Source organism: Micromys minutus (assembly GCF_963924665.1).
Source record: "Micromys minutus genome assembly, chromosome: 28".
Classification (NCBI taxonomy): Eukaryota; Metazoa; Chordata; class Mammalia; order Rodentia; family Muridae; genus Micromys; species Micromys minutus.
This window is the reverse complement of record NC_137963.1, coordinates 18775300-18802471: the sequence shown is the minus strand read 5'-3', so window position 1 is coordinate 18802471 and position 27172 is coordinate 18775300. Positions and strand designations below refer to the sequence as shown.

The 27172-nt window shown below is 44.0% G+C and overlaps 1 protein-coding gene across 1 annotated transcript in view; it reads right to left on the bottom strand.

Moving 5' to 3' along the window:
• SVEP1 (sushi, von Willebrand factor type A, EGF and pentraxin domain containing 1) overlaps window positions 1-27172 on the bottom strand; it is a gene marked incomplete at its 5' end in the record, with an annotated part of 166163 nt that overhangs the window by 33311 nt on the left and 105680 nt on the right. Inside the window, 15 exons of the mRNA XM_080940297.1 lie at window positions 2026-2193; window positions 3034-3225; window positions 4527-4611; window positions 4822-4998; window positions 7881-8000; window positions 8426-8599; window positions 9522-9692; window positions 10729-10852; window positions 11961-12085; window positions 15140-15315; window positions 17260-17461; window positions 19676-19833; window positions 22705-22906; window positions 24027-24140; window positions 26960-27073. Of these exons, the coding sequence (XP_080796423.1) occupies window positions 2026-2193; window positions 3034-3225; window positions 4527-4611; window positions 4822-4998; window positions 7881-8000; window positions 8426-8599; window positions 9522-9692; window positions 10729-10852; window positions 11961-12085; window positions 15140-15315; window positions 17260-17461; window positions 19676-19833; window positions 22705-22906; window positions 24027-24140; window positions 26960-27073 (2302 nt within the window). The remainder of the gene's footprint in view (window positions 1-2025; window positions 2194-3033; window positions 3226-4526; window positions 4612-4821; window positions 4999-7880; window positions 8001-8425; window positions 8600-9521; window positions 9693-10728; window positions 10853-11960; window positions 12086-15139; window positions 15316-17259; window positions 17462-19675; window positions 19834-22704; window positions 22907-24026; window positions 24141-26959; window positions 27074-27172) is intronic.

The following is a 27172-nucleotide window of genomic DNA, read 5'->3' as shown; positions in this document are numbered from 1 at the left end:
AATTGTAGCAAAATCTTAACACATACTTCATCTCTACAGGTGACTTCAAATGGAGCACTGTATTATTTTTACATCCATATAGTTCAAGGGCTCTGTTAAAAACGTGTCCAGAAGGCAGGGAACAAGACAAAAGCTCTTTCCAGTGAGGCTGCTCCCACAGCCTCCCAGGGAGAGGATGGTTTCCTCAAAGGGGCTTACTGTTCTATCATCAAGAGTTTGAACTCCAGGAAAAAAAAAAGTCTTTTAATAGTTAATTTTTATCTGCCATAAAATATTAGATGGGTAGTGATTTGCGATTTGTGGGTGAAATGACTATGCACTTGTCCAGCCGTTGCAGACACCCCCTTCTATGCAGACAGCCCCTCCTGTGCTATGGCTGCCAGCAGGGGCCTTTCACTCCAAACGACAATCGTATCACAATGACAAAGTTATTGCTGCTGTTGTTTTCACGTAGGATTTCGGAAAGTTCTGATGTCAGGGCTTGAGGCTCAAGGTCTCCTCAAGAACATGTCTGTTGCGCTAAATATAAAAAGTTTGTTTAGCCTTTTATCCCCGCCCCCCCCCCCCCCGGGCCCCAGTCTCAGTCCTCGGATGAGCAGACTGCACGGGGACGGACTCTGTCGCTCAGTCCTCAAGCCACCTGTCCTCTCCCCTCGGTTCCCAACCCAGGCGGTTCACTCCGCCCACGAGTTCTGTTCCTCCGCCTCCTGACGCAAACACGACTCCAAAGCTCGGTATCTTATCAAGGTTCATATATTAAATTCTCAATCCACAAACCCTCTACGCGTTCAGCTTACATCCAACGGACAAAGATACAAGCCTCTATATGAGATGAAAAGACCTATAGAAACCCTCAAAAATATTCCCATCTACCTATCGCCAATGGAGACCACCTGGATCTAGATCCTCCTTCTCCGGCTCCATCTTGATTCCCTCTCCTCTCCCCTCTTCCGCCTTCCTAGACCTTGCCCCACCTATCTCTCTTCTGTCCAATCATGTATCACCTCAACGTAAATCTACAAATGTCTCTAAGTGCTGGTAACAGCCTGGACGGGTGACAAGAAACATGTCCTCTCTGATGTCTCACCACTTGCATGCCCTCACCCCAGAAGCTTCACTGTTGGATTAGTGATGCCGCTCCCCTCCCCCAGCTGAGCCATTTGTCAATTTGTCACAGTCTCTGTTCTCTCACAGATATCAGCCTCTAGTGGACTGGCTTGGTCTGGGGAAGTGGTTCTCAACCTGTGGGTCACAACTCCTACAGGAGGGTGTCGAATGACCTTTTCACAGGGGTCACCCAAGACCACTAGAAAATGCAGATCTTTACATTATGATTCATAAAAGTAGCAAAACTATAGTTATGAAGTCGCAACATAAATAATTGTATGGTGTGTGTGTGTGGGGGGGGGGAGTCAGCACAATATCAGGAACTGTCTTAAAGGGTTGTAGCATTAGGAAGGTTGAGAGCCACTGCCACAGGAGGACATGTTGCTTCTCCAAGGGCACACACCTGAGGCAGAAATCCAAGGGAGCCCCTGAGTGTGCAAACGCCAGGGATGATGAAAATGTTAACAAGAAAGTGTAGACAGAGAAGAAACAGTGTCCACAGTGGAGGCTGAGGTGGACCATACTCAATGCCTTGGTGGCCTGAGGTCCTACAAAGACCATCACTGGTATGCAGCGCAAAGGAGGCCATAAGTTAAAGCCCTTTGCAATGTGTTTCTTGCTTTGCCAAATAATCAACTTTCAAAGCAAAATTATCGAAATGAGAAACCCGAGCCCCATTTTTATTTTATTGCCCTGCTGACTTATATTGTGACTCTTGAGGGTGATAGGCAGATACACACACTGCTTCGATGGCTTTCCCACATTCTTGGTTAAAGTCTAAAGACACTTTGTACTGCTTTGCTCTTTTGTCTGTAATTAGTACATCCCAAGGAGATACCACCTCCACTGGGAAGCCTCCTCTGCGCTCTCAGAAAAGAAGAACAGCTCCATGCTCCTCTCCTTACAGGCTCTACTTACCCCTCTTTGCACGTGTAAGCTACTGTGTTCCCAAAAGTGAAGTTACTCCCAGTGATGATAGCATCTTTGACGACTGGAGGCTCTCCGCAGGACACAAGTTGACAGCTAGGTGACGCTCTGTCCCATCCGCCGGAAGCCGTGCATTCAATGAGGGCCGGGCCCTGTAAGCTACAGGTATGAAAGAGGACTCAGGTCACCCCTCTGTTCACTCCATGGAGAAATAGAAGAAAGTGCAAGCTGAATGCCGACTTTTAGTGCACAAAACAGCAGTTCTTCGCATTATATTGCTCTGTATGAACATAAAAGAGATTTACACAGGCCAGACCATATAAAATAATGAGTGGGTAAAGAAATGTAGTAACTACTTGGTGTAAAATTTAAGTCTAACGTGTTTATTGGCAAAGGGGGAATTCCAGAGCTTCTGACTGGCAGGTTACTGGGATAAGAAGGATTAAAAGATTAATTATTATCCAACTAGAAGATAAACACCCATACAGACAGGTGATCAGAGTCACCAAGGTCAAAGGTCCTTCCAGGACCTAGGATTTGGACTGTGTTGCTCATGACCTCTGGTTGTCCTTTGACTTCACAAACCCTGTACCTGTGGCATAGCTTATCCACCTATGTTTCTAGCAAACACACACACATACACACACACACACACAAACACATACACACACACACACACACACACACACACACACACACACACACACATGTTGTTGTTCCTGGGGAATGTGTGAAGGTCAGAGGACAACCTGAAGGAGTTAGTTCTTTACCCCCATTAGCCTTGGATACAAGCACCTTTATCTTCTGAGTCAGCCTACTGGCCCTTGATTCCTTACTTCTAACAACTTGATCTGTTTCACTTTAGAGAGTAATACATCTCTTTCTGGGCACAGCCTGACACACATGCATGTGTACACGCACATGCACATGCACACTCACACACAAGTGAACTTCCTACAGAATGAAGACCTTAGGAAGCAGGGCAGGTGTCCCCTTTACCTGTATCCATTCTCACAGGAATACGATGCAATAGAAAGATAGGTGAGCCCGCTCAGGATGTATTTCCCATTATTTATGGTCTCAGGATGGGAACACTTCACCAACTCACACACGGGAGAGGAATGGCTCCATGAACCATTAGCAAGGCATGCTGATTCTTCAACCCCAGCCAAAGTATATCCTTTATCGCACCTGGGAAAGACAGAGGAAAAAGACTGAATACGGACGGCTTTATGTCGCACACTTTAAATTTGTGTGAGTGTGTGATGTGTGTATGTGAGGTTTATATGTATGAGTGCATCGATGCACATGCCGTGCACAGGGAGGCTGAAGGATGAGCTCAGGTGTTGGTCCTTGGCCTTCCATCTTGTTTGAGGCACCGTCTCTTTGTTCTTTGTTGTTGCCTTTGGTGAGCAGGTGTGAGAGTTCTGGGGAGTCTCCTGTCTTTGTCCTGCCTGCCCCCATCTCCCTGTAATGGCATGAGGGTTAGAGATGCATGCCATTGCACCCAACTGTACATGAATCTGAGGGCCACAGCTTGGTTCTCAGCATCTATATTTATAATCTCCTGTTACTATAGCTCCAGGAGATCTGATGCCCCCTTCTGGCCGCCATGGGCAACTGCACACGTGGATCATCGACTCCCTTGAGCTCTGGGGATTCAAATTCAGGTCCTCCATCTCCTCAGCCCTATTTTGCATTATATTATGTATACCAAAACCCTTAAGAATGTGTAAGGCATTTTCATATTTTGGGAAAATTTTTACATTAGAATAATGATTCAAAATTGTATTCTCTACAAGGCTGAATGCCGTACAGCTCCCGACAGTAACCTTGCATAATGTGCAAAGAACAGGCATGAGAATTTGGCTTGTCTCCAATGTGTGCCATGGATAAATAGCTGAAAGCAGAAAATTCTGGGTTTGAGAGTGATGTCAAGTCCCTAGGCTATAAGGCTTGGACTCACAGTTGGTTAATAACTAGGTCATCAGTTAGTTAGGGGTGTCTTCCACCATGGTGCCTCAGGGGGATGCCAGTGGAAACAACAGGCTCAGGAGATTTAGGATATGACTACAAGGTTATTAGAGGTTATCAGAATTGATTTCTTTACACTATACTGAATCCAATTATTTCAGTCATGATGATGATGGTGATGATGATCATAAAAACCCTCTGGGGAGGCTAGAGAAATAGCTCAGCCGTTAAGAGAGAACACTGCTCTTACAGAAGACCATAGTTTGGTTCTCAGCATCTACATCTGCAGTTCATAACCCCTTTTAACTATAGCTTCAGGAGACTGGATGCCCCCTTCTTGCCTCCATGGGAAACTGCACACATGGGGCACATGCTTATCCAGACACAGACACATAAATTAAAAAAAAAAAAAAAACGAATATCAGAAAGCCCTCTGGGATTGTTTTCCCGTTCCTTGTGATTCTACTGGGCTACATGCTGTTAACTCCTGCACTACACCTTTAAAGTCAGACGCTCACCTGTACGCCACCTTACTGCCATACGTGAACGCTGACCCGTCAACACCACCATTTTCAGGAACAGGTGGGGCACCACAGGAAATGGCTGGAAGGAGGAACAAAAGGTGTGGTTGGCTGAAACTGCAAAGTCTTCCAACAGCTTTCGGCTTCCAGACTTTACCCCTTGTCATGTTTAAACGTGAGCCCAATTCCTGGCTTTCAGAAATAAAGCTGACATGACCTAGACTTAGAATGCCAACCATTTTGTCTTTCTAGAACTGCCCAATATAGTGATCACGGCCATTTCTCAGTGTACCTTCACAGGATGGTCTGAGGAGATCCCACTCGCCAGTCTCCAAACACGTGATTTTGCTCACTCCCACGAGCTGGTACCCTTCTTCGCAGGAAAATGTGACTTCTGCCCCCACGGTGTACATCTCGCCCGAAGAGTGGCCATTTTCTGGATTTTCTGGAGCCTTACATTTTACAGGTTCTTAAAAGAAATTTTTTTGTAGAATAATAAATGGCACTCATAGAACCATCCAAAGTCTTCAAGCAAAAAGACATCAGTTAAGGCAACTCTAAACATGGGACAAGGGCTTTTGAAGGGAGAGGCAAAAAAGCCAGAGACTCACTGGACATTAGTAGGCACTTACACATTAATATTTTAAAGAGCATTAGTTTTATTGTGTCAAATAGTTTTATTATGCTAACTTAATTTGTACATGTCTACATGTTAGTATGCACACTTGAGCACTGGTGTCCATGGAAACCAGGGGTGTTTGATCTTTTTGGAGTTGTATTTACAGGTAGTTGTGAGCAGCCCAGTGTGGCTGCTGGAAATCAAACTCAGATCCTCTGCAAGACCAGACTGTGCTCTTGACTCAGCCACTTATCTATCCAGCCCAAGGTGTGTGTGTGTGTGTGTGTGTGTGTGTGTGTGTGTGTATGTGTGTGTGTGTGTGTGTGTGTGTGTGTGTGTCTGTCTGTCTGTCTGTCTGTCTGTCTGTCTGTGCCTGTATGCAGGTGCCCATGGGAGCCAGAAGAGAGCACCAGACTCCTAAGGATATACTGGGTATACAAGCATTTGTGAGCGGCCCAAGGTGGATGCTGAGATCTAAGCTTAGGTCTTGTAATAAAGCAGTATATACCTTTACCTAATTGCTGAGCTTTCTCATTCACTTCTAAATCATAATATTTTGAAATCCAAACAAATACTAAAACTATGAAACTTTTATGTGGTTATGAAGATAGTTATCCAATGGTGAAGCAGAGATGCTGTGAGCACATGCCTCAGAAGGCTTCCCCTCCGTATCTCATCTCAACCTTAGACACAGGTACACACAGCAACCAATGTGGTCTCCAGTTGCCAAGCCTAATGACCTGAGTTTCATCCCTGTGACCCACACGTTAGAGGGAGAGACTCTTGCAAATTGTCCTCTAACCTCTCTCTCACAAGTAACTCGAAAGGGGGAAAGGCTGTGTTGAATTAATGTTCAATATCATCTGTGCTATGAACATCAAGTATTTTGTTATTTATATAATATTACTAGATTCCTAGTACAGAGTATGCTTGGCAGTTGCTCTGTGTTTAGTTATACCCTCATCTCATTAAGAATTTTAAAGGGACAGAAAGTAAATGTAATTATAGGATTGGATTTTGGAAAAATAGCCACAAGTGAGCAGAAAAATAATATCCAAATGCCTATTATTGTCCATAGCAGATATTTATCCGATGTTAAACACAGGGAAAAGTTACTTATATGTATATCTTTATACAAGATAAAACGAGGTCTGTCATTGGACGAGAAGGAAGCATGGGTGGGAATAAAGTTTTAGGAAGAGAGGGAGGAGCAAGAGGGAGGGGAAGGAGCGGGAGCAACATGGGGGGGAGATGTAAACATTCCTCTCTGTGAACAGATACAGGTTGTTATGAGTATTTTACAAGGGATGGGTGTGCACAGAATTTTGCGCTGTCTAGATGGGGAAATTATATCACACGAATTGGATCAGAGGTTATTGTGTGGTGTTCATGTGGTGACTTAATTGAGTTCGGGAGAAGGTGTAGTGGTGGGATGCGTGGACCTGGTGCAGTAACAACCCGCCAAGGGAATTGTGAGTGGGAGCAGCGTGGCGAGGCGCCATGCAGGAACGGCTCAAGGACCACATGGGTCTGAGAGTCCTTGCGTGCCGGCGTGGAGCTTTTGAGATGAATTATTGTTAGTTCCATATGGCCCTAGGATGTGTGAGGTGGACTATAAACCAGAAATTAAAGTTATCGTCTCAGACTCTTTTGGGACACAAGATTTATAATAACTAAGTTTTTGTTTCCCACGGGGTACAAGACACCTCTTGAAACTGTTCCCTGTTCCTTTGTTAACTCACTGTCGGGGCCATAGTCTGCATTTTCAGGATTCTCCCCACTCTTTGAGTGGGGATATTCTTTTTACAATGCTCTTAGGTTTTATCCCATTTAAAACATTTTCTTAAAGAGAGGAAAATGCATCTAAATATGACATTGTCCTGGGAAACTTTTGCATCTGGCCCTCACACAGTCCAGAGACAGCATTTCCATATTTTCAGACGGACAATAATATGACAAAGATGGAGACACCCAGCATTCCCTGTAACCAAGAAGACCTGTGTGGATAACCTAGTCTAAGTTTCTACTTCCATTGTGTGACTCTTCCACACGCTGCTTTAGTTGCTGCTACAGTTTCCTCTTTCTTGACGTTGTCACTGTTTCTGTCCTCCCTCTCTTTACCTCTCACCCCTGAAACTGAATCCCCACATCATCTGTTCCAAATGGCATCACTTTTACTTCCTGTGTGTGGGGTCACAGCCCGTTGTTTTGACAAAACCTAAAAAAAAATCCTCTTTACTTTATTTCTCACAGAGTTCTGGTAGTTTACACCCATAACAGATTTAGGGAGACATCAGCTGAAGGTCAGCCAGCTTTATCAAAGCTACCACAGAGGAGGGTGACGTGGCGAGGCAAGATGGCCGTTTCCTTCAAAGATACCGTTTTGTGTGACTGAGGCAAAGGAAAGAGATGGATGGGAAAGCCTTGGAAAGCCTCTTCCTTGCTCTACTCGAGGCTAAACGATATTCCTAAATCTGTTATTCTTGCAGCTTCCTTAGACACCTGACAATAGAGTTGGCTCAGTTCTGTGCTCCAGAAAGTGGAAAGCCAGGGGGAAGTTCAGTGCTAATTAAGAATATCTTTAATGGTTCCTATATGTTCTCCATAAGAATGTTACCTTCCTCACCTGTCCATTTGCTCTCTGAATATCACACTCGTGTCACACTTTTAATATAATATGCCCCCAAGGTACATGCTTGGATTAAGTTCAACGGCCGTAAGAACTTCGGTACCTGCACAGTTTTTCCCATCTCCTGTGTATGGTGGGTTACAGGAACACGTGTAGGACCCATTGGTGTTGAGGCAGGAGGAGTGCTCACTACAGTCCGAACCCACTGCACACTCATCCACATCTGCAAACAGAGACAGCTCACAAACAGTCCAGCAAATTCATTTCTCTCGTGTGTCAAATGTTTGTCCTGCTTTTAGGGTGCTACACATCACTTAACATATAGAACTGTGTGCATGTTTTATGAAGTTTAAGTGCAACCATCGTGATTATTCTGCAGACGAACAATACAATCTACAACGTCCTTCATTGTTAGGTAGAAAACTGGGGATGGAGCTACCGTTTTTATACTGAACTTGACTAAAATTGAGGAGCATTTTTGACTCTCTTGGGAAGAGACATCTGCTTCATCATTATCCCTTGCCCAGGGCTGACTGAGGAGAGATGGCCTTAGCAGGGTGATGTCACTAGAGCCTCAAAATTGATAGTAGATGATTCCCAAGGGTCATGAATGTGACTTTACACAGCAGCTGCCAGTGTTAATCTCACCAAGACAGGATGGTGCAATGCCGTTCCAGCTCCCGTTGTCCGTACAGAACATTCTGGAATCACCTAACAAGTAGTAGCCACTGGTGCACTGGTAGGTCACTGTACTGCCAGCATGGAAGTCCTCGGCTGAATAGAAGCCATTCTCCAAGGCGGGAGGCAGCCCACAGCGAATGCCTGGAACAGGGCAGCAAGAACACAAGTTCAGCTGGAGCAAAGCTCTAAAGAGAATCTTGTGGGCATGGACCTAGTTCCATGGCAATTACCTTAAGAAGCTGCCCTTTTCCTACTGTATACAAACATTAGTAACTAGAGTGTTCTACACTGCTTGCCACACTTGAGCTCTGTAGGGATGTCATTCATTCATTCATTCATTCATTCATTCAAAAACATCTAAGGCACTCTTAGTACCCATTAAGCACTGTCCTAGGTGCTGGGCTTACAGCAGTGAACTGAATAGATGGGACTCCTGCCTTGTGGTGCTTCCTGTCCAGTGAGGCAGGCAGACAAGAAGATACTTGGATGCTGTGTCAGGTGATAGCCGCCGTTGTCTATTTACGACAGCAGTCTTGTCACTACAAATCTCCTCACTCGGTGCCCCTGCTGCTTGCTCAGGGGCTTTCTGGCCATCACCATTATTGTTTCTTATAAGTAAGCATTATTATACACATACCCCCATCTCTTCCTCCAGAAGGTAAACACAAGAACAGGGCCAGCATCTTTAGAACATGTATCAACGTGCAGCTAAAACTTGTTGAGTGAATGAATGAGCGGGGACATCCAGCTTAAGACACCTGTCCCTCTTTCCTCCTCCAGCAGTGGCACACCTCAGGGTGGCTCTCCACCCTACAGGGGGCTTATTTCCCTAGTCTCGAGTTCCTTGCCATCACCTCAAATGAATTTGTCAGAAGTCCTTTGGCATGAGCATTACCCACCTCCCCCATGGTGCCTGGTTCCATCTCCTAGGGCCAGGGTACAGACTGGATGTCTGCTCTGTTGGTGGCTATATAGGGTGAGATCTGTCTAGCATTCCCCAGGTTCTCATGTGGGTCCCATAGCTTCCCAGAGCCACCAAGTGGGTTGAACAAAGGTTGCTCACGTTCACAGTGAGGGAGCGGTTGTGTCCACTGCCCTTGGTTCAGACAATACTGCACAGGATTCCCGACCATCTGGAAGCCCGGATCGCAGAACAGGCTGACTTTGGAGCCTGGCTTTCGGTCTCCTGATGCAGGTCTCAGGTGAGGTACAGATCCTTCTAAAGATGGGCAGTCTGAGGACCAAGAGAACAGGCACAGTGCAGGTGAGCCACACAGAGGCAGGGTCCCGGAGACAAGGCACTTAAACTCTATACCAGCTAGGACTGGCTTTATTGTATTAAAACAAGTTACCACATACCCAAGTAATTGACAAACAAAATAATAAGGGGGAAAAATCTTATTTTTTTTTACCAAGCAATTTTTTTTTCAACAACAAAAAAAAATCTCTTTGGTATTTTAAAAAGGATTTTTTTTTTCCAAGACAGGGTTTCCTCATGTAGCCCCTGTTGTCCTGGATTCATTATGTAGGCCAGGCTGGCCTTGAACTCGGATATCTACCTGCCTCTGCTTGCCAAGTGCATGGGCCCCCAATGCCCTGTGGATATTTTTAAAGGAATGAATGTTATTTGGGGGTAGTAAGGCACTATTCTTGTAAATTATCTAAAATCATGAATTACACAGCACTAAAATTCGTTTAAATGTATTAGTTTTAGGTAATAGTTTCTATTACCCAGAGTGAATATTCAGTGTGAGGGTGGGAACAGTCATTGGTTTTTATTTGTTTCACAAATTGACTTCATCTCAAAAAGGAGTAAAAACAGGGGCTGAAGAGGTGGCCTAGTGGTTATCTTGTAGAGAAGCCAGGGTCAGTTCTCAGGACCCACATCGAAGATTACAACCACACTTAACCCCAGTGCCCTCATCTGCCCTCCAGGGCACAGACATACATGCTCGCAAAACGTGCATATAAAAATAAAAATCAAAAATCTAGGACAAAAATAAAAAGAGCCCAAACCCAGAGCCTCCTGCCTACCTTTTAAATTTAAAATTATGTTTATCCAAATATCCTACCCAACTATTTGATACCTGCTATATGGAAAGAATTTCAATATTGCAAACAAACCTTAGATGGCCACGAGGTGTGAGTCCTATTTAAGGGGAAGATTGGCATGTGCCATGTGAGACCGCATGAGAACTCTGAATCATGTGCTTCTGACAGAACTCCAGAAGACTCAAGATATGGCACAGGTTTAAGAGAGAAATCCTCACCAGAGCAGAATATGCTGCTGGAGTCGACCTTCACCTTCCCCGTGATTCCTGACAGGAAATCGGGCCACGCTAACACGTTTCCCCGACTGAGTTCCTCTGGGCAGGAGCTGGCCAGCGACTTCACCTGCGAGTTTAAAGTAGGCCTTTAGAGAAACCTTCCGCTAAGACGGAGTACGCACATCACACTTAGCCTTGCTGGGTCAGCCACAGATTGCTGTGGCCGGGGTGAAGAGAAGTGTATTTTTATATAGTATAATCAAAAAGGCAACAGGGCATTTCCTTCCTTTTTCTCATCTCCACCATTAGGTCTCTCCAACATTTCTCCCACTTAAAAGAGTCATAGTTGTCTGAAATTTGGAAATTCTTTACATAGAGTTTCTTGTCTAGATATTAAGTTTTGTTATGGCATATCCTCCCCCAAAAGATCTATTACTTAAGCTGTGTGTGTGTGTGTGTGTGTGTGTGTGTGCATGCGCACACAAGAGTGAGAGTGTGTGCTCACGCATGTACTACGTGTGTGAAGGTGCTTGAAGAGGCTTAGAAGAGTGTACCATATCCTTTAAAGCTGGAGCTCCGGGCAGTTGTGAGCTACCTAACATGGACTCTGGGAACTGAGCTTGGGTCCTTTGCAAGAGCAGCAAGCGTTCGAAGCCCCCGAGCCATCTCTCCAGCCATGTCTATCAGAATGACTCTGAGAGTGAGTATTTATCAAGCCATCACCATGGGACAAACAATCCCACAAATGTGTAGGTGGCCTTTTGTGACTCCTGCCAGAATTCTGTTATGTAGATGTCTTTCTCTCTCTCCTTTATAGTTAAGAAAGAGGAAGTTTAAAGAGATAGAGTTACATGATTGAAAACATCCCAGCAAGGCTGTGGCTAAACTTGGGATGGAAGTCAGGCCTGGCTTGAAATGCAAGTCTATCTGCCTATGTTGAGTCTAGTCAGGAAAATTTGAAGTCTGACCCTATGATTCTTTCCAACTCAGAGATTATAATTCTTTTACAAATAAAAATACTCATTCTTATTCATGTCAGAAAGCCACTGAGAAACTAAAGGGGCCATCAGTGTGAATCCCCATGGATAACACTGGCTGACAGACCCCCATCCAGTACCGGCGATTAATCCTATTTGGGAGTTCATAAGAAGGCACGTCATCGTTAGGCTGTTGATGGTTCACTAGGTTTGTACCTTGGTGTCTTATAACTGTCATACACTGAAAATGGAATTGACCTGCTGTGGAGACAGGACATAGTCCCAGAGGTTGAGCTGGCTTATGGAGCCCACAAAAGACTCAGCTGGGTTGAATCCCTCTCCTTTTTTGTCTTGCTCTTGCCCAAGAACTAATGCACCGCCACCTAGAGAGAAAGAGAAGGGGGCTGGGTTGAGGTTACAGAAGCGGAAAACTGCCCCCGTGGTTTGCTATCTCCCAATTGCTAATATAATAAAAGTGCAGCTAATACGCATGCATGAACACGTCACCGAAAGCTGAACTAGGTAGCTTTATTGCATGGCTTAGTGACAAGGACAGAGTGAGATTAAGTTCCTGTGGCTCCAGTGGAAAGTCCTTATGGCTTCCTGCCTCTGGTCTTAGAGTTTCTTCCATCATGGATACCTTGCTCCTCTCTCTTGGTCAGCCATCTCTGCTGCCGCCTTTAAGGCAGGCTTGTTGAATGCAGCAGGCATTTACACAGCTCCTAATGATGTGCTGCCTACATTATCCGGGTGGGAACTGTCCCAGCGGAACAGAGCGCTCTTCCACGTGGAGGGGGACTGTGATTCTATGGGAAGAATTGCACGTAAAATACTTTCTGGTATAGGACAGTAAGTTTAAAAAAAGTATGCAGAATAGCTCCCCTCCGGAGGGGGAGAAGGAGAGAATGGGAGGGTCGGGGTGGGGATGGATGGGGTGTCCAAGACATGATTGACTAAGAGTTTTATGTAGATGGAAGATACAAAGTGGCAGAGGAGTAAGTTGCCAGAAGGAACCAACTTCTGGTTGTGTGGCTGAGGTTACGAGGGACTCTCTACAGTCCCTTGGGTCTCTCCAGCAGTCTGTGTGCTAGTGTACAGCAGGCCACGCCCACCACATCTGTGCATACTCTCTAGAAGTAGGACAGGCAGCGAGAGAACGTGAAGAGCGCAGCTGTGAGTCTGAGGACTCAGACATAAGTGGAGCAGTCCCACTTTGAGCGTCTCTCTCCTTCCTCCCGTCCAAAAAAAAAAAAAGGTAATTAAGCATAAATTGTATTACAAGGAAGTTGCGGGTTCTTGGTGGTTTTTTGTTCAAATATGTTTTACAGAAAGGCATATACTGTTAGAATGAATTTTTATATAGTTTAATTTTGTTTACTTTGAGACAGTGTCTCACACATTCCAGACTGGTTTCAAACTTACTACGTAGCTAAAGGTGGCCTTGAACTTCTGATCTTCCTGCCCTGCTTCCCAAGAGCTACGATTACAGGCATTTCTCACCAGCTCTGACTCAGAACAAAGGGTTTTAAATTTATTGAGAGCGGCGTAGTTTCACCAATGCCTTGCCAAATATTGTCCTAATCTTGTAAAAAATAATCACACAATTAAAAGATCAGAACTGGGAGTTGAACCTAGGACCTCTCGTATGATAGGCAAACCCTTACCGCTAAGCTGTGTCCAACCACATGGTTTTCAAAAGCGACTTCTATATCCAGCTCCAGATAATATCACCATAAACAGCTTCTTTATTGTTTCCGGTTCTTCTAGGTTAATATCCTTAATTCCTATCCACACATATTGTTTTTGCTGCCTGGATTCACAAAACCCGGAGACTTTTCTATTCTCTCCCCTCACAACACCACGTATCCCTGTTTCTAAAGCTAGCTAACCACTGAGGCGGTCAGGTCTGCTCAGCACCCGGGTTGCCCTCTCAACTGAGTTGGTCCTTAACAAGATGCAGGGGTTCATGTCACAGCTAGTGTGCATGAATCATCTCTCTGTCATATCAGAATTGTCGAAGGAATAGTGGTTGTCACTCAAAACACACCTTTCCTCTCCTTAGAGACAGATCAAGGGTTCCAGATTCTTCTGGCATTAATCCTTTACCTTTGCTGGGGACTGTTTGTCCTCTCTGGTTAGAAACATTTTTGTTACTTAGTTTCCCCCCCCCTACACACACTGGATTGCTCCATTCTGACCACGCCTGGGATCTCTAGCCCATCTTGAGGCCATTAGTGATATTTCATCGACCTTAGGGTGAAAACCTCAGTTGTTAACCTGTCCTACAAGGCTTTGCGTGACTGGCCATTACCTCTCTCTACAGCCTCATGCAGCGCATAGTACGTTTATTTTTCCATCTGCATTCTGGATACTTCCATTGATCTTTACTTCTTTCAACATCTGATCCTGTTCACTGGTTAATGCTTGGCTAGCCTTGGAACTCAGGAAAGACATCTCCCCAGCAGTCACCAATATTTGCCCCACACAGCTCTTTCGCTGTGGACTGTCATGGAACTGTGTCCCATTCCTCCTTAGTGATGACTTCAGTTTGAAATGACATCTAATGACGTACCTAAATATGCGGCTCCTGAATCACACTGACACCTTCTGGAGGCAAAGATCATGTAGATTTTTCTCCATAAGTGCCCAACTTAGGTAGGGGGTGAGTTCTAGGTATATATTCTCTATAGTCACAAATTTTGGTGTCAAAAAAGTGAAACAAAATGACAGTTTCTAAAATACAAATTTAATATCTGTTTTGAGGCTCTGAAAAGGTAATCTCGTCACACTTTAAAGAGGATTTAACTTGTTACAGAATTATATTGAACTGTCTTGGTCCAATAGAACTTGCTTCTAGAAGACAGTTCATTTTTCATATTTTAAGATATTTTTGTTGAATTTGATTTTGCGCAGGCACTATTCCTACGTATTGGAAACAAGAGGAAAGTGAAGAATAAAGTCATCCACACCGCTTTTCCATTAACAAACCTCCCTGGATAGTTAGAAGGACTTTAGAGGAAAGGTTGAGGTCTACTTGACATGGGATACACAACAGCTGGAAAATGCCCCATGGCTCAGCTGATGTGTTTTGTCCCAAAACAAAACCGAAAGCCTACTACAAGGTAATAAGTAAGCAAGCAGGATGGAGACCAGTAGCTAATGGCTTGCTTAGAACACAGCTTAGCGAATGCTCCTAGCCCAGCTTGCTTCTCGGTCAAACCAAAATCCCAAAGGCTTCTCTTTTACAGTCATGCAGCTCACTCAGGGAAAGGCATTTGGTATCTTACAGTCTAGATATATCTGACGAGTGGTAAGGGAAAGACATCATTTAGGTCTTTGTCTGGAAGCAGTGACTACCAGGTGGGCCAACGCCATGTTCCTGTAAGCGTGGTCACCTCCAGAGCCTCACAGGCATGTACCCATTTTGTGAAACATACCAGGTATGGCTTTGCCAATGGAGAGGCCGGTTCCACCGTCAGATAATTCCCCGTCTATATAGACCCTCCAGGCTCCGCCAGCACTTGTCCATGTGATTGCAATGTGATGCCAAATGCCATCATTTACAGAGGGACAGTTGGTGATCTTTTCCTTTCCGTTCACATACAGAACCCAGCTGTGGAGAGAATGAATCCAGAGAACACAGTCAATAGTCATAATATATGATTTGTTTTCTGGGGCACATTACTCACTATCGTGTGTGTGTGTGTGTGTGTGTGTGTGTGTGTGTGTGTGTAAAAGTCACATCATCCATTAGTTATTTTCCCTTTCCATCTGATAATGCTTTAGAAGCAGATCTATGTTACTAATTACACTAAATTCTAGGTCAATGTAAGCACTGATGAGCAAGGAAAAGCCTTGGGATGATCCAAGATGATTGAGACAATTTACCATCCTTTGAAATGTCAAGAATCAAGGAGAGTTGCTGAAACTTCTAACTGATACCCTTCCTCTAGATTATGTGTTTTCTAAGACCAGAAGCAACCTTCAGATGTCCATAGGAGCTAAGTCTGCTTCAGGGCTTACGCCATTGACTGGGAATTTGTGTTCCCTCAAAATCTGTGTGTTCAAAGTCCTAGCAATCTGACGGTGACTAGGTGGAGAGGACAGGGGCCTCTGCACAGGAAGGATTATTGTGATTACAGAAGAAGTCAGCAGGAACCGCTTGCTGCTCAGGCTTTGAGGACACAGAAGATACCTGAATAGGACCTGTGGACCAAGAAGGAGCACTTTCTAGAGCCTGATTCTGCCACCGCTTCCATCTTGGACTTTTTATTTTATCCCGAACAAGGTCATACAGATGTCAGACTGGTCCTATGGTGGCCCAAATACATAGTCAAAATAAAAAGAACCACAAGAAGTTTCCAGAAATCCTACCACTCATGGAAGCGGTGTAAAGACAGTGGAACGGTTTAAAGCAGAAAGAGTCCAAAGGCAAACGGAGACAAAGAAACAGCCATGGAAAGAGGAAGAGGAGAAGAAAAGTTTCCTCAGACGTTTTCCAACAATATTCATAAGAGAGGAATATTCTTGCAGCACCAGCTGTTCTTTTGCTAGATGTTTTCCCCTTTCCTCTCCTTAGCCAAGCAGGCTGAAGTTTATCTCTTTCTGGACAGTCTACCTTAAGTATTTGCAAATGCCTTAAATTTCTGCCTCCTGAAAGTTCAAGTTGACTAAGAAGAATTGTGTCTGATGGGGTTTTTACCCTGTGAGGCTGCCCCAGTTTGAAAGAAGAAAGATCCCAATAGGTCTCTGGGACCTGCCACCTGCTCCTTAGGCCAGTGCTATGGATAAATCTAAGAAGAAAGGGCCCCCACGGAACACCATACCGCCTAGCCAGGGCTGGACTTGCAGTCTAGCTAAGGAATGCAAGTGTAGAAAAGAGTTAGGGGTCTTCAGAGGACCCCAGAGGCCAAGCTGGTGGACAACTCAGCAGTAATTAAAATGGACAGTGTGACTGGTGTTTGGGCCTTTCCAAGTCTGTGTGTCTTCCACAAACTCAAGGTCCACGTGGAACGACTTTACAGACAATGCAGAGGGAAGGACCCTGGAGTTAGATTTAGCTTCTCTTGAGGGAACTAATAGTGCCCCCTGGTACCCTGAGACTGTGTGCTGTTCTCACTCCACCTGTCTCCCACAGCCACGTGTTGCTGATGGTTCTTAATCTTTGGATGTTCTGCTGCATAAAGAAAGGGCATCAGTCTCTTGAGAGTTAGACCTGATCTTCCCATGATATGGCTCGTAGGGGGGTACATCTTTTAATCTCTCTAAAAATTTGTTTTGCTCTCTGTAGAAGGGGCAGTATTTCCTCAGGACATTGTTAAGATCAAATAAAACAATAGCCATGAAGCAACACCCAGCTCACATGTGAACAGTTATCACCAACATCTGGCTTTCCCATAGAGCTTGTACAGATGTTCCAGTTGACTGCTGTCATCCATGCCTCCGTGTTCCCTGATTCCCAACCCTAATGTCAGAAGGTGAGCCCTGAGCAGGGTTCAGTTCTGACTTGGTATCAAGAGAAGCCCTCTCTGCCACACCCATTCTAACTCCTGCTTACCCATTGTAATCAGTCAGGAGGAAGGTATTGTCTTTGTCCCCCTCAAGTGCATAGGAGATGGGCGTTCCGTAGTTGATGGCATCCGAGGACTTCATCCAGAACGCGCAGGTTATGGCATGAAGGGATGGAAGCACCCCATCTAGCAGGACATACCCGTAGATGCCAGAAACTTCAAAATCCAGGTTAAAACCCGAAGGCTGTTCTGCAACAAATAAGGGGAGTGTGCAGAATGTGGTACTTTCGGTGGTCCAGGGAAAGCAGTGGGCAAGTGGCACCAATTCCAAAGATGCTAGCTTCAGCAAACACGAAGATTTGGGAAGTGGTTTAAAAATTAAACAGTGAATATTTATGATATGGATATTAAGCTATAAAAAGGAGCAGAAAAAAAAAGGTTTGGAGAGGTTGAAAGCTGATAAAGTGAGGCATATGGTGGTCTGAAGGAGTGTGCATGTGTCTTTGTGTGTGCGTGTGTGTCTTTTGTGTCCGTGTGCGTATGTGTGTTTTCTGTATGTGTGTGCACATGTATGTGTGTGTGTGTGTGTGTGTGCCTTTTTGTGTATGAGAAAGAGAGAGAGCAAGAGCCAACCAGCCAGCCAGCCAGACACACACACACACACACACACACACACACACAGAGAGAGAGAGAGAGAGAGAGAGAGAGAGAGAGAGAGAGAGAGAGAGAGAGAGAGACAGTGGGAAGGAGGGAGGGAGGTAGGGAGGGAGGGAGGGGGGTGGTGCTGTGGAGGAGGAAGAGACTAATTCAAGGGTAGCATACTATACTTCCTCACTCAGGATCTGTCTTTTCCATGGCTGATGACCAATTCAGCCTGTTCCCTACTTAACTTTGCAAAGCCTATTCTACAACAAAAGTCTTTTGCCTAAAAGACTTAATTCTCCTGAGAAAGCAGACAAACATTGTTCTATCGACTCTCTGGTCTACCTGTTCACTGACCTTCACTGCCCAAGCCAAGTGGCTTTTAAAAGTGTTCTTTGTAGACACATGGAAGAAGGAGAGATGATAAAGGTTCTACAGTCTCAGGGGAGAGTACTTTGGTTTGTTCGTTCATTTGAGTTCAACTTCATGATATGGCAAACATGGTTAATAACAGTTCATTGAATAAAATTGCTAAGGGAGTACATTTTAGAATTCTCACAACAAAACACGTGACACAGTTAGGTTAATAGATATGTTAACTAGATTGCTTTAAATATTCTACATTATATTTATAAATCATAACATGTTCTTTATATTCCATAAATGTATATAACTATAATATTTCAACTTTCACTTCTGAAAATACCATTACAATGAACAAGATTAGGAGGGGCGATGGCTTACTGGGTAAAGTGCCACCTCACAAAAGCATGAGGGCATGCTTTCCCAACACTTAGTGCTGACATGAAAAGCCAGACGTGGTGACCTGTAATCCTAGTGGAGGTGAGACAGGAGATCGCTAGGGCTTGCTGGTCTACCAGACTAGACAGTGAGCCCTTGGTTCAATGAAAGACTCTGCCTCAAAATCAAATAAGGCAGAGAGCAGTTGACATTGACTTCTGACCTTGTATGTGCACGCAATGTATGTGCATGCAATGGGCATGTGTGTTTATGCACTAACAAGACCACAAAGGAGAGAGAAAAAGAGAAAGGAGGAGGAGGGATGATAGTTGATCTTCTGGTGTGTGGCAGAGCCTGGACTCATGCAGCAAAACTGAAAAGTTTAGAGGGAAATGTGGAACCTTGGTCAACTTGTTTCCTCCATTTCCCTCTTAGATCTCCATGTTTTGGTTTCCTTGGGCACACTGTTGGGAATAAGGACAGCAGTACCTAGCTTATTGGTGGCTGTGAAGATGAAATAAGTACCAAGTGCTTAGCAGAGCCTCTGGAGTGTGAGCAGTACATGACATGGGTACTCAATTAGTATTCTAAGTATTGCTAACCGTCATTCTGAGTTAATACACATGTGTCTCACATCTGAGTTCATACACACCTGTCCCACACCTGAATCCACACACAACTGTCCTACACCTGAGGTCATGCAGCTGTCTCATACCTGCATTCATACACATCTGTCTCACACCTGAGTTCATATACAGCTGTTCACAACTGATTCATACACAACTGTCTCATACCTGCATTCATACACACCTGTACCACACCTGAGTTCATACACACCTGTCTCACACCTGAGTTCATACACACCTGTCCCACACCTGAGTTCATACACACCTGTTCCACACCTGAGTTCATACACACCTGTCCCACACCTGAGTTCATGCACACCTGTCCCACATCTGAGTTCATACACACCTGCCCCACACCTGAGTTCATGCACACCTGTCCCACATCTGAGTTCATACACACCTGCCCCACACCTGAGTTCATGCACATCTGTCCCACACCTGAGTTCATACATACCTGTCTCACACCTGCGGCCTGAAAACCCTGGCTGACATTTACAACTGTATGAGTTTAGTTCATCCACACAGGTGGCCTGGTTCCTGCACGGGTTGGACTGACACTCATTGATGTTCAGTTCACAGTGTGGCCCCGTGAAGCCTGCTGGACACTGACACCTGGAAGAGAGTGAAAAATGCAGCAACAGGAGCCATGAGAGGAGTCATTAGAGAAACCACGTCCCCAGCTCACGACAACCTTGCTTTAGAAGACATAGGCAAAAATGTGCTTAAATTATTTATTTTCCCCCCTCATCTGATTGTGATTGAACCCCTTTAAGACACTGTATCACACACAGAACAAAATAAAGCAAAAAGTAATTCTGGTCTAAGAGAGCTTATGTATGCAGAGTTCTTTCCCCACAGAAATCCCCAGGAAACTAGGACCCATTCAGACTTCACTAAAGCCTATTTATTTATTAAGCCAATGTTAGAGCAAGGACAATGCTGGTATCCTTCCCTCTTCACTGATGAGTTAAAGTTTGCTACAGCTGTTAAGTCATTTGTGGACATCCTGCTGTCACTGAGTGTTGGGATAGAATTCTCAAGCTCCTTCTTACTCGTTGTGCTAGGGTCTGTGGTCACAACTGTTTACACCCCACAGCAAAGATGCATACAATAATGACAAATGTTGACCTTCCTGCTGTGAATAGGAAATCTGAGATGGAAGCTGGAATTATAATCCCACAGTGTCGAGGGTTGAGAGCCTGTTCCCCAGAGTCCTGTGAATCTACCTCATATCCTTTACTCTAGAAAACCTCTGCACAAGAGCTGCACATCCTGTGCCCCGTGTTCATGACAGCAGTGCTCTTGAGGGGCGGATGAGAAAGCAGTCTCTGGTGCACTCACGGCAGAGACACTAAGCAGCCATTGTGCAAATGAACCAGAGCAAATGCGTCTACTTGACAACTCTTCTTTTCTAAAGATTTATTTATTTCATGTATGTGAGCACACTGTCATTGTCTTCAGACACACCGGAAGAGGGCATCATATCTCATTACAGATGGTTGTGAGCCACCATGTGGTTGCTGGGATTTGAACTCAGGACCTCTGGAAGAGCAGTCAGTGCTCTAACCACTGAGCCATCTCTCCAGCCCCTACTTGACAATTCTTGAAGAGAATGTTGACTGACAGATGATTAATGGAGTGTACCTAAAACCTAAAACCATGCTTCATATTGCTTATAGTAGTTTTGGTAGTAATACATAAAATACATACCCTAAATGAGGAAGGGTATTATTTTATCTATTTGTTTTTCTGAGTATTTGGAGGAAGGTGGTCGTGGGCAGGGACAGAAGTGGAAGGGGCGGTGAAATGTTGTAAGGGGGTAACTCTCTTTCACTCTGTGAGCTCAGAGCTCTAGCAGCAGCTTCAGGACCATGGCGTCCTGAAGAAATGGGCTTTCCCATGTCTCCCTGCAGGCTAGGGGATGCTCAGGCACCTCCAGAAGATGAACGGAGGGGCCATTTTGTAAACTACATTCTACTGACACCCTAAGTGCTCCCTCAGGAAGGCAAAGTCTGTCCCCCACAAAGGCTCAGCTTTCGTTACTGCACTTGTGCCCACATTAGGCTTCTTTTGATGAAAGATTTCTAAAGTAGATGTTAAAACATTACAGAATTCCAGTGCACATGGATCTCAGGCAGTATGGTCATATAGCCCGTTTTTATCTTATCGAGTGCAAGAATTGTCAGCTAACATGCAAAATGTTTGAAAATATTGTTACTTTATTTTTTTGCTAGTGTTAACATTAACTTCTGTGCCCTGGAACTGTATGTCTTTCTTTTCATCATTATTTTGTGCACATGTGTATTCCTGTGTATGTATGCTCATTTCATGCAAACATGTGCGTGCATGTGTCCATATGCATGTGTACTATATGTTCCTGTGTGTGCCCTCATTCAGGTATATGTATGTATATGTGTTCTTGTGTGTGCTCCCATGTGTGTGTGTTTGTGTTTGTTCATGCATGTGTATGCATGTGTGTTTGTATGTTTTCATGTATGTGTATGTACACATATATGTGCTCATTCATGCATGCATGTGCATGTTCCTGTGTGCATGTGCTTGTTCATGCATGTATGTGTTCCCATATGCATGTGTGCATGATGTTCCTGTGTGTGCTTGCATATGTGTGTGTGTGTGTGTGTGTGTGTGTGTAAGTGTGGCCAGAGGTTGGTGTCATGTGTGTATCTCTACCATTCTCTACTTTATTTTCCAAGACACCATCTCTTACTGAAATCAGAGTTCACCAACATGGCTAACCTGGTTGACCAGTGAGCTCTAGAAGCCACCCTCGTCTGCCATCCTATCCTTGTGATCACGGATTGGCACTGCACACCGAGCTTTGTTTTGCACAGGTGCTAGGGATCTGCACTCCAGTTTTCGTGCTTTCTTACCAAGCACCTGACAACCAGGCCATCCCTCCAGGTTCGCCTTCCATCTTTTGTAATTTCCCAAGAGCCAGAGTTTCTAAACCTGGCATGTATTACACCTTAGGTAGCCTATCCTAAAACTACAGGTTCGGGGGTGGAAGTACGTGGTTCAGTGATGTTTGCCCAACAAGACTGAAACACCAGGCACGATGGCATGTGCCTGTGATTCCAGCCCTTGGGAGGTAGAGGCAGGAGGATCAGAGGGTCAAGGTCATCCTCAGTTACAGAGGTGAGTTCCAGGCCCGACTGTTCTACATGTAGGAGAGTCTAACGCAAAACAACACACACACACACACACACACACACACACACAGACAGACACACACACATGCACGCACACACAGACACATGAACACACACATGTACACCAAACAAGAACAACAACAAAAACTCTTCAGGCTCACATTAGGCCATACCAAAAGTGACGGGAGACTCCAGGGTGCCTTTTTTGAGTCCGCATGTGAGGGTAGCTGACTTGGGGCTGTGCATTTAATACTCCATTCAGACTCCCCAGTGACTGCTCAGTCAAGGAAACCATAGACAGACATGGTTTTACCTGAAACTGTTGGCTCCATCCTTACAAGTGGCTCCATTTTGGCACGGCTGGCTGAGACACTCATCCACGTTTTTTTCACACCGGGTACCCAAAAATCCAGGTGGGCATTTGCACGAGAACCCTCCCACTTGGTCTTTACACACTGCATTGTTCAAGCAGGGGCTCGACTGACATTCATTGATGTCTGTTTCACAGTGCATGCCTGGGGAGGGTGACAGAAAGCTGGGATGGGTACCTCCAGATGACAAGCCACATGTGACTCCTTGGCTGCACCTGAGGGAGAGAGGCTGCAGAGCCACTGCCACTAAACCCGCTCAACACGCAGCATGTAATGACTCTGGTTTTACCGAGTCATTTCTGCAGTTTCGATCCTCAGCCCATTTTATCATTCTTCTGCACTAGGTTAGCAATGGGGCATCGAGCTAATAATGTTCAAAAGGATGACAAATTGAGTTCCATTCTTTTCCCTTTTTCTTTGGCCTCATGTGTTTCCTTCCCTCGCATTTTCCCCCTCTCAGACTTCTTCCCTAACAATTAAGTATATATTTCTTTAACCATATTGTGGGTTGATGTTAAGGTGATAAATGATTGGACAGTGGAGAGGTAGGTGGGGGAAAAGCTTGGAAACCAGAAGAGGAGGGGAGTAAGCAGGGATTCCTGGAGGAACAAAGATGGGGGCAGATGTGTATGTTTCTCTCCGTGCATCTCTTCATAAATAAGGCTGTTGTGAATATTTCTAAGGGTTTCTATGGGTCTATTTATCTTATCTAGCTGGGCAGTTTATATCTTTGTCCATTGGTTGTAGGCTTATTGTGTAGAGGGTTTATGGAGTGAGAATTTAACATATAAACCTGTTTGATAACATAGAGATTATAGAGTCATGTTTCTACGGGGTGAAAACAACACACTGGGGCGGTCGCATCCACTCAGGACAGAGGCTGCAAGAGTGAGTGGGATGCACCAAGACTGAATTCTTAGAGGTGGCACAGAGCCACCAAGTTAGAGATGTCCACAGAGCCATATGGCCTCATCGGGTGCCGGCCTAGCATGGGATAAAAGGTTTCCCCTCCTTTTAATATTTACTGCAACACCATATTTCTTTCATCAGTTTGTAAAATAAATTATTTTGCATCATTTACATTCATTTTATGAACATCATGTACACGACTTGTCTTCAACCGTATGTTCATAAAATCCAAACATGATATTTAGATATTGTATTATATAACATAATATTTAGATAATTCAATAATTAATACTGTCAATGCAGTAATCTTTATTTACAGACTCCTAGAAAAAGGAAAGAAGTGCACATTTCTTACCGACATATCCTTTCACACAAGCACAGCGGTAGCTCGCCAAGCCATCCATGCAGGTTCCTTTGTTCAAGCAAGGGCTGGAGCTACACTCATTTATATTTTCTTCACACATTTGACCTGAAAAGAATTATAGAGTCTTCGATCTGGAGAAAACATATGATTTTGGATTTTTTTGTGTTTTTGTTTTTTTGTTTTTTGTTTTTTTTTAAAGCAAGTTGTTCAGAGTGAAAACAGGAATTAGAAATCATGGCCAATGAGCTTGCGAAGTTTTTGGTCTTTGCCAAATACACTGACACAATTATTTCTCTTTAATCTTTGAATTTCAAAACAGAAGAAGTTTACCCAGAGAGAGAAATGACACCCATACACTTCTGACCACACACACACACACACACACACACACACACACACACACAGAGTTTTATCTTATGTGCATTGGTGCTTTGCCTACATGTATGTTCGTGTAAAGGTGTCAGATCTTGGAGTTACAGAAGGTTGTGAGCTGTCATGTGCTTGCTGGGAATTGAACCTGGGTCCTCTGGAAGAGCAGTCAGTGCTCTTAATGGCTGAGCCACCTCTCCAGGCCCTCTGACCGTATTTTTAAGGAGGTGTAATCATGCTTAAAGTCGTTTTCTCACAAGTTCAATGGTTATCATTCTTGGTTATGCATTCCTTCTGAAGTTAATCTGTAATGGCACAAAACTGACAAAAAGTGCTGGAGAACATGCCGAATGAAGATAGTAACTTGTTTTGTTTGGGAAGCGCTGGAAACAGCAGCCAAACTTCTGCGAAGCTGCCCTTGTGTTATGTAAGTAGATAACTTGAGGACAGCTGATATTATTCACATCCTTTATCCCGTTACTTAGGAACAGAGACTAGAAATGTGCTATTACCAAGCGCAGGTCAGAAATAAGCTAAAGTCACAAAAATTTTTAGATTCAAGTGATGTATACGAAGATTCCTCTGTTTGAAGTATGCTTAAATCCAAGGTACACATGGAATTGCACAACACATATATAATAGCATATATTCTTCCACAAACTACACTAAAGAGAAATTTTATCAATAAAAGATTTTGAGGATGGTGACTCTAACAAACTTACACATTCATACAGACTTAATAGTGTTCTATTACTTTTCACTACCAACTTGATAAACCTAGAGGCACTTGGAAAGATGGTACCTTGCTGAAGAGTTGCCTCAATTAATATTGGCCTATGGCCAGGTCTGTGAAAGATTGTCATTCCTGAAAATTGATGACTAAGGGGCCAGTCCACTGTGGGCAGCACCATCCTTAGGCAAGTGGGTCTGGGCTATATAGGAAAGTCATCACAACATGAGCCAGAATACAAGCCAGTAAGCAGAGTTCCCTCTTGTCCAAGTTTTTGCTTTGAGTTTCTACTCTGACTTCTTTCAGTGATGGATTGTGGTCTGGTGTTAGTTCAAATAAACCCTCCCTTCCCAGGTTGTTTTTTTGTCATTGTGTTTTATCACAGCAAAGGAAATCAAACTATGAGGAGTATTTTTTCAGTAACTATTTACAAAAACACAATGGTTAATGAGCAGCACAGTTCACCCTTCATCTAATAAATGTATATTATTCAGAAGCTTGGGTCTTAGTTTTTCCTAGTATATGTCTGACACTCTGTCTATAGACTTTTGTGTTTCAAACCTGGGTCCTTTTTTCTATATATTATATGGCACCCTCAAGCACATTTGTTTATATATATTCAAAGATTTCCTATAAGAAAAAGTCCCAAAGACAGAAAATAGCTCCCAAGTTTTAATTAGAGAAATGTATACAAAGATGCATCCTCTTTCTTTTGCATATGGAATGTAGCCGTATGTATAAGGCAAAGAGTGAGGAGAAGGAGCATGGGAAATAAAATAGAAGTGGCTAGGCATTTGGCAGAAGGTTCACCCACTGAACACGTCTACATTGTGGGCAGCAAGTGTGCAGTTCTGCAACCCCTCAGTTAGAACCAGAGTGTAGGATGATGTCATTATGCAGCAAGGCGGGTCCAGCCTATCATTGGATGAGAAGGAAAAGTAGGTGGGGAAAAGTAGAGAAGAAGAACAAGAGGAGAGTCAAGATGGAGCTGGAGAAGGAGGATCTAGATCCAAGTGGTCTTAACTGGTGATAGGTAGATATGAATATTTTTAAGGATTTTTATAGGTCAATTTGTCTTATCTAGGTGGGCAGTTTATATCTTTGTCAACCGGTTGTAAGATTATTGTGTAGATGTATTGTGGATTGAGAATTTAACATATAAACCTGATTGATAAATTACAAGGTTCTAGAGCACTGATTTTACCAGGATGTGAGCATTCTATTTCATAAGATTCTATTATTAATACTAGAATCATTATAATGGAATTTAACATGGGAGCTGATAGTGAGGTTGATGGTTATGGACTATTTTGGAGGGAAGACACTTGAAGGCTGCAATCCTCTGACTTAAAAATACAACACAGATACACACACAGACACAGACACAGACACACACACACACACACACACACACACACACACACACACACACACACACACAAATACCCTCAAGTATTTTAGAGAAAAGCAGGGCCTGCAATGACAAAAGTGACTGGCCCATAATAACAATCACACACACATACAGATCAAATTCTTATTAAAGTACCAGTGAAGAGCTATAGAAAGACCTGCTTACCACAAGAAAAATAGTTTCCCCTCTCTTCCACATCTTCATTTTCTGCACTTACCATTTGGAGGCCCACGTCTTGTAGATGAAGAGGGAACCAGGTCTGTCCGTTTTATAAATCATAAGCAATTTCAAACTGATAAATTGATACCTTGTTTTCCCTCACAAAACAATATAATAAACACTTTTCAAATGTACATAAATAATGCAAAAACAAGACTAGGTTTATGTTGCAAAGATGGGAGCCTCGCCCCTTACCTGTATAGCCCAATGAACATTCGCAATTGAATCCCCCGACTCTGTCTCTACAGATTCCACCGTTGAGGCAAGGCAGTGAGCTGCACTCATCAATATCTGTCTCACACTTTAAGCCTAAAATGTAAATCAAACACCAAGGGATAAATCAAAGGAAGGAAGTAATGTATGCTCACGATCATTCGAAAGCAGTGATGTCCCTAATCTAGGCTTATA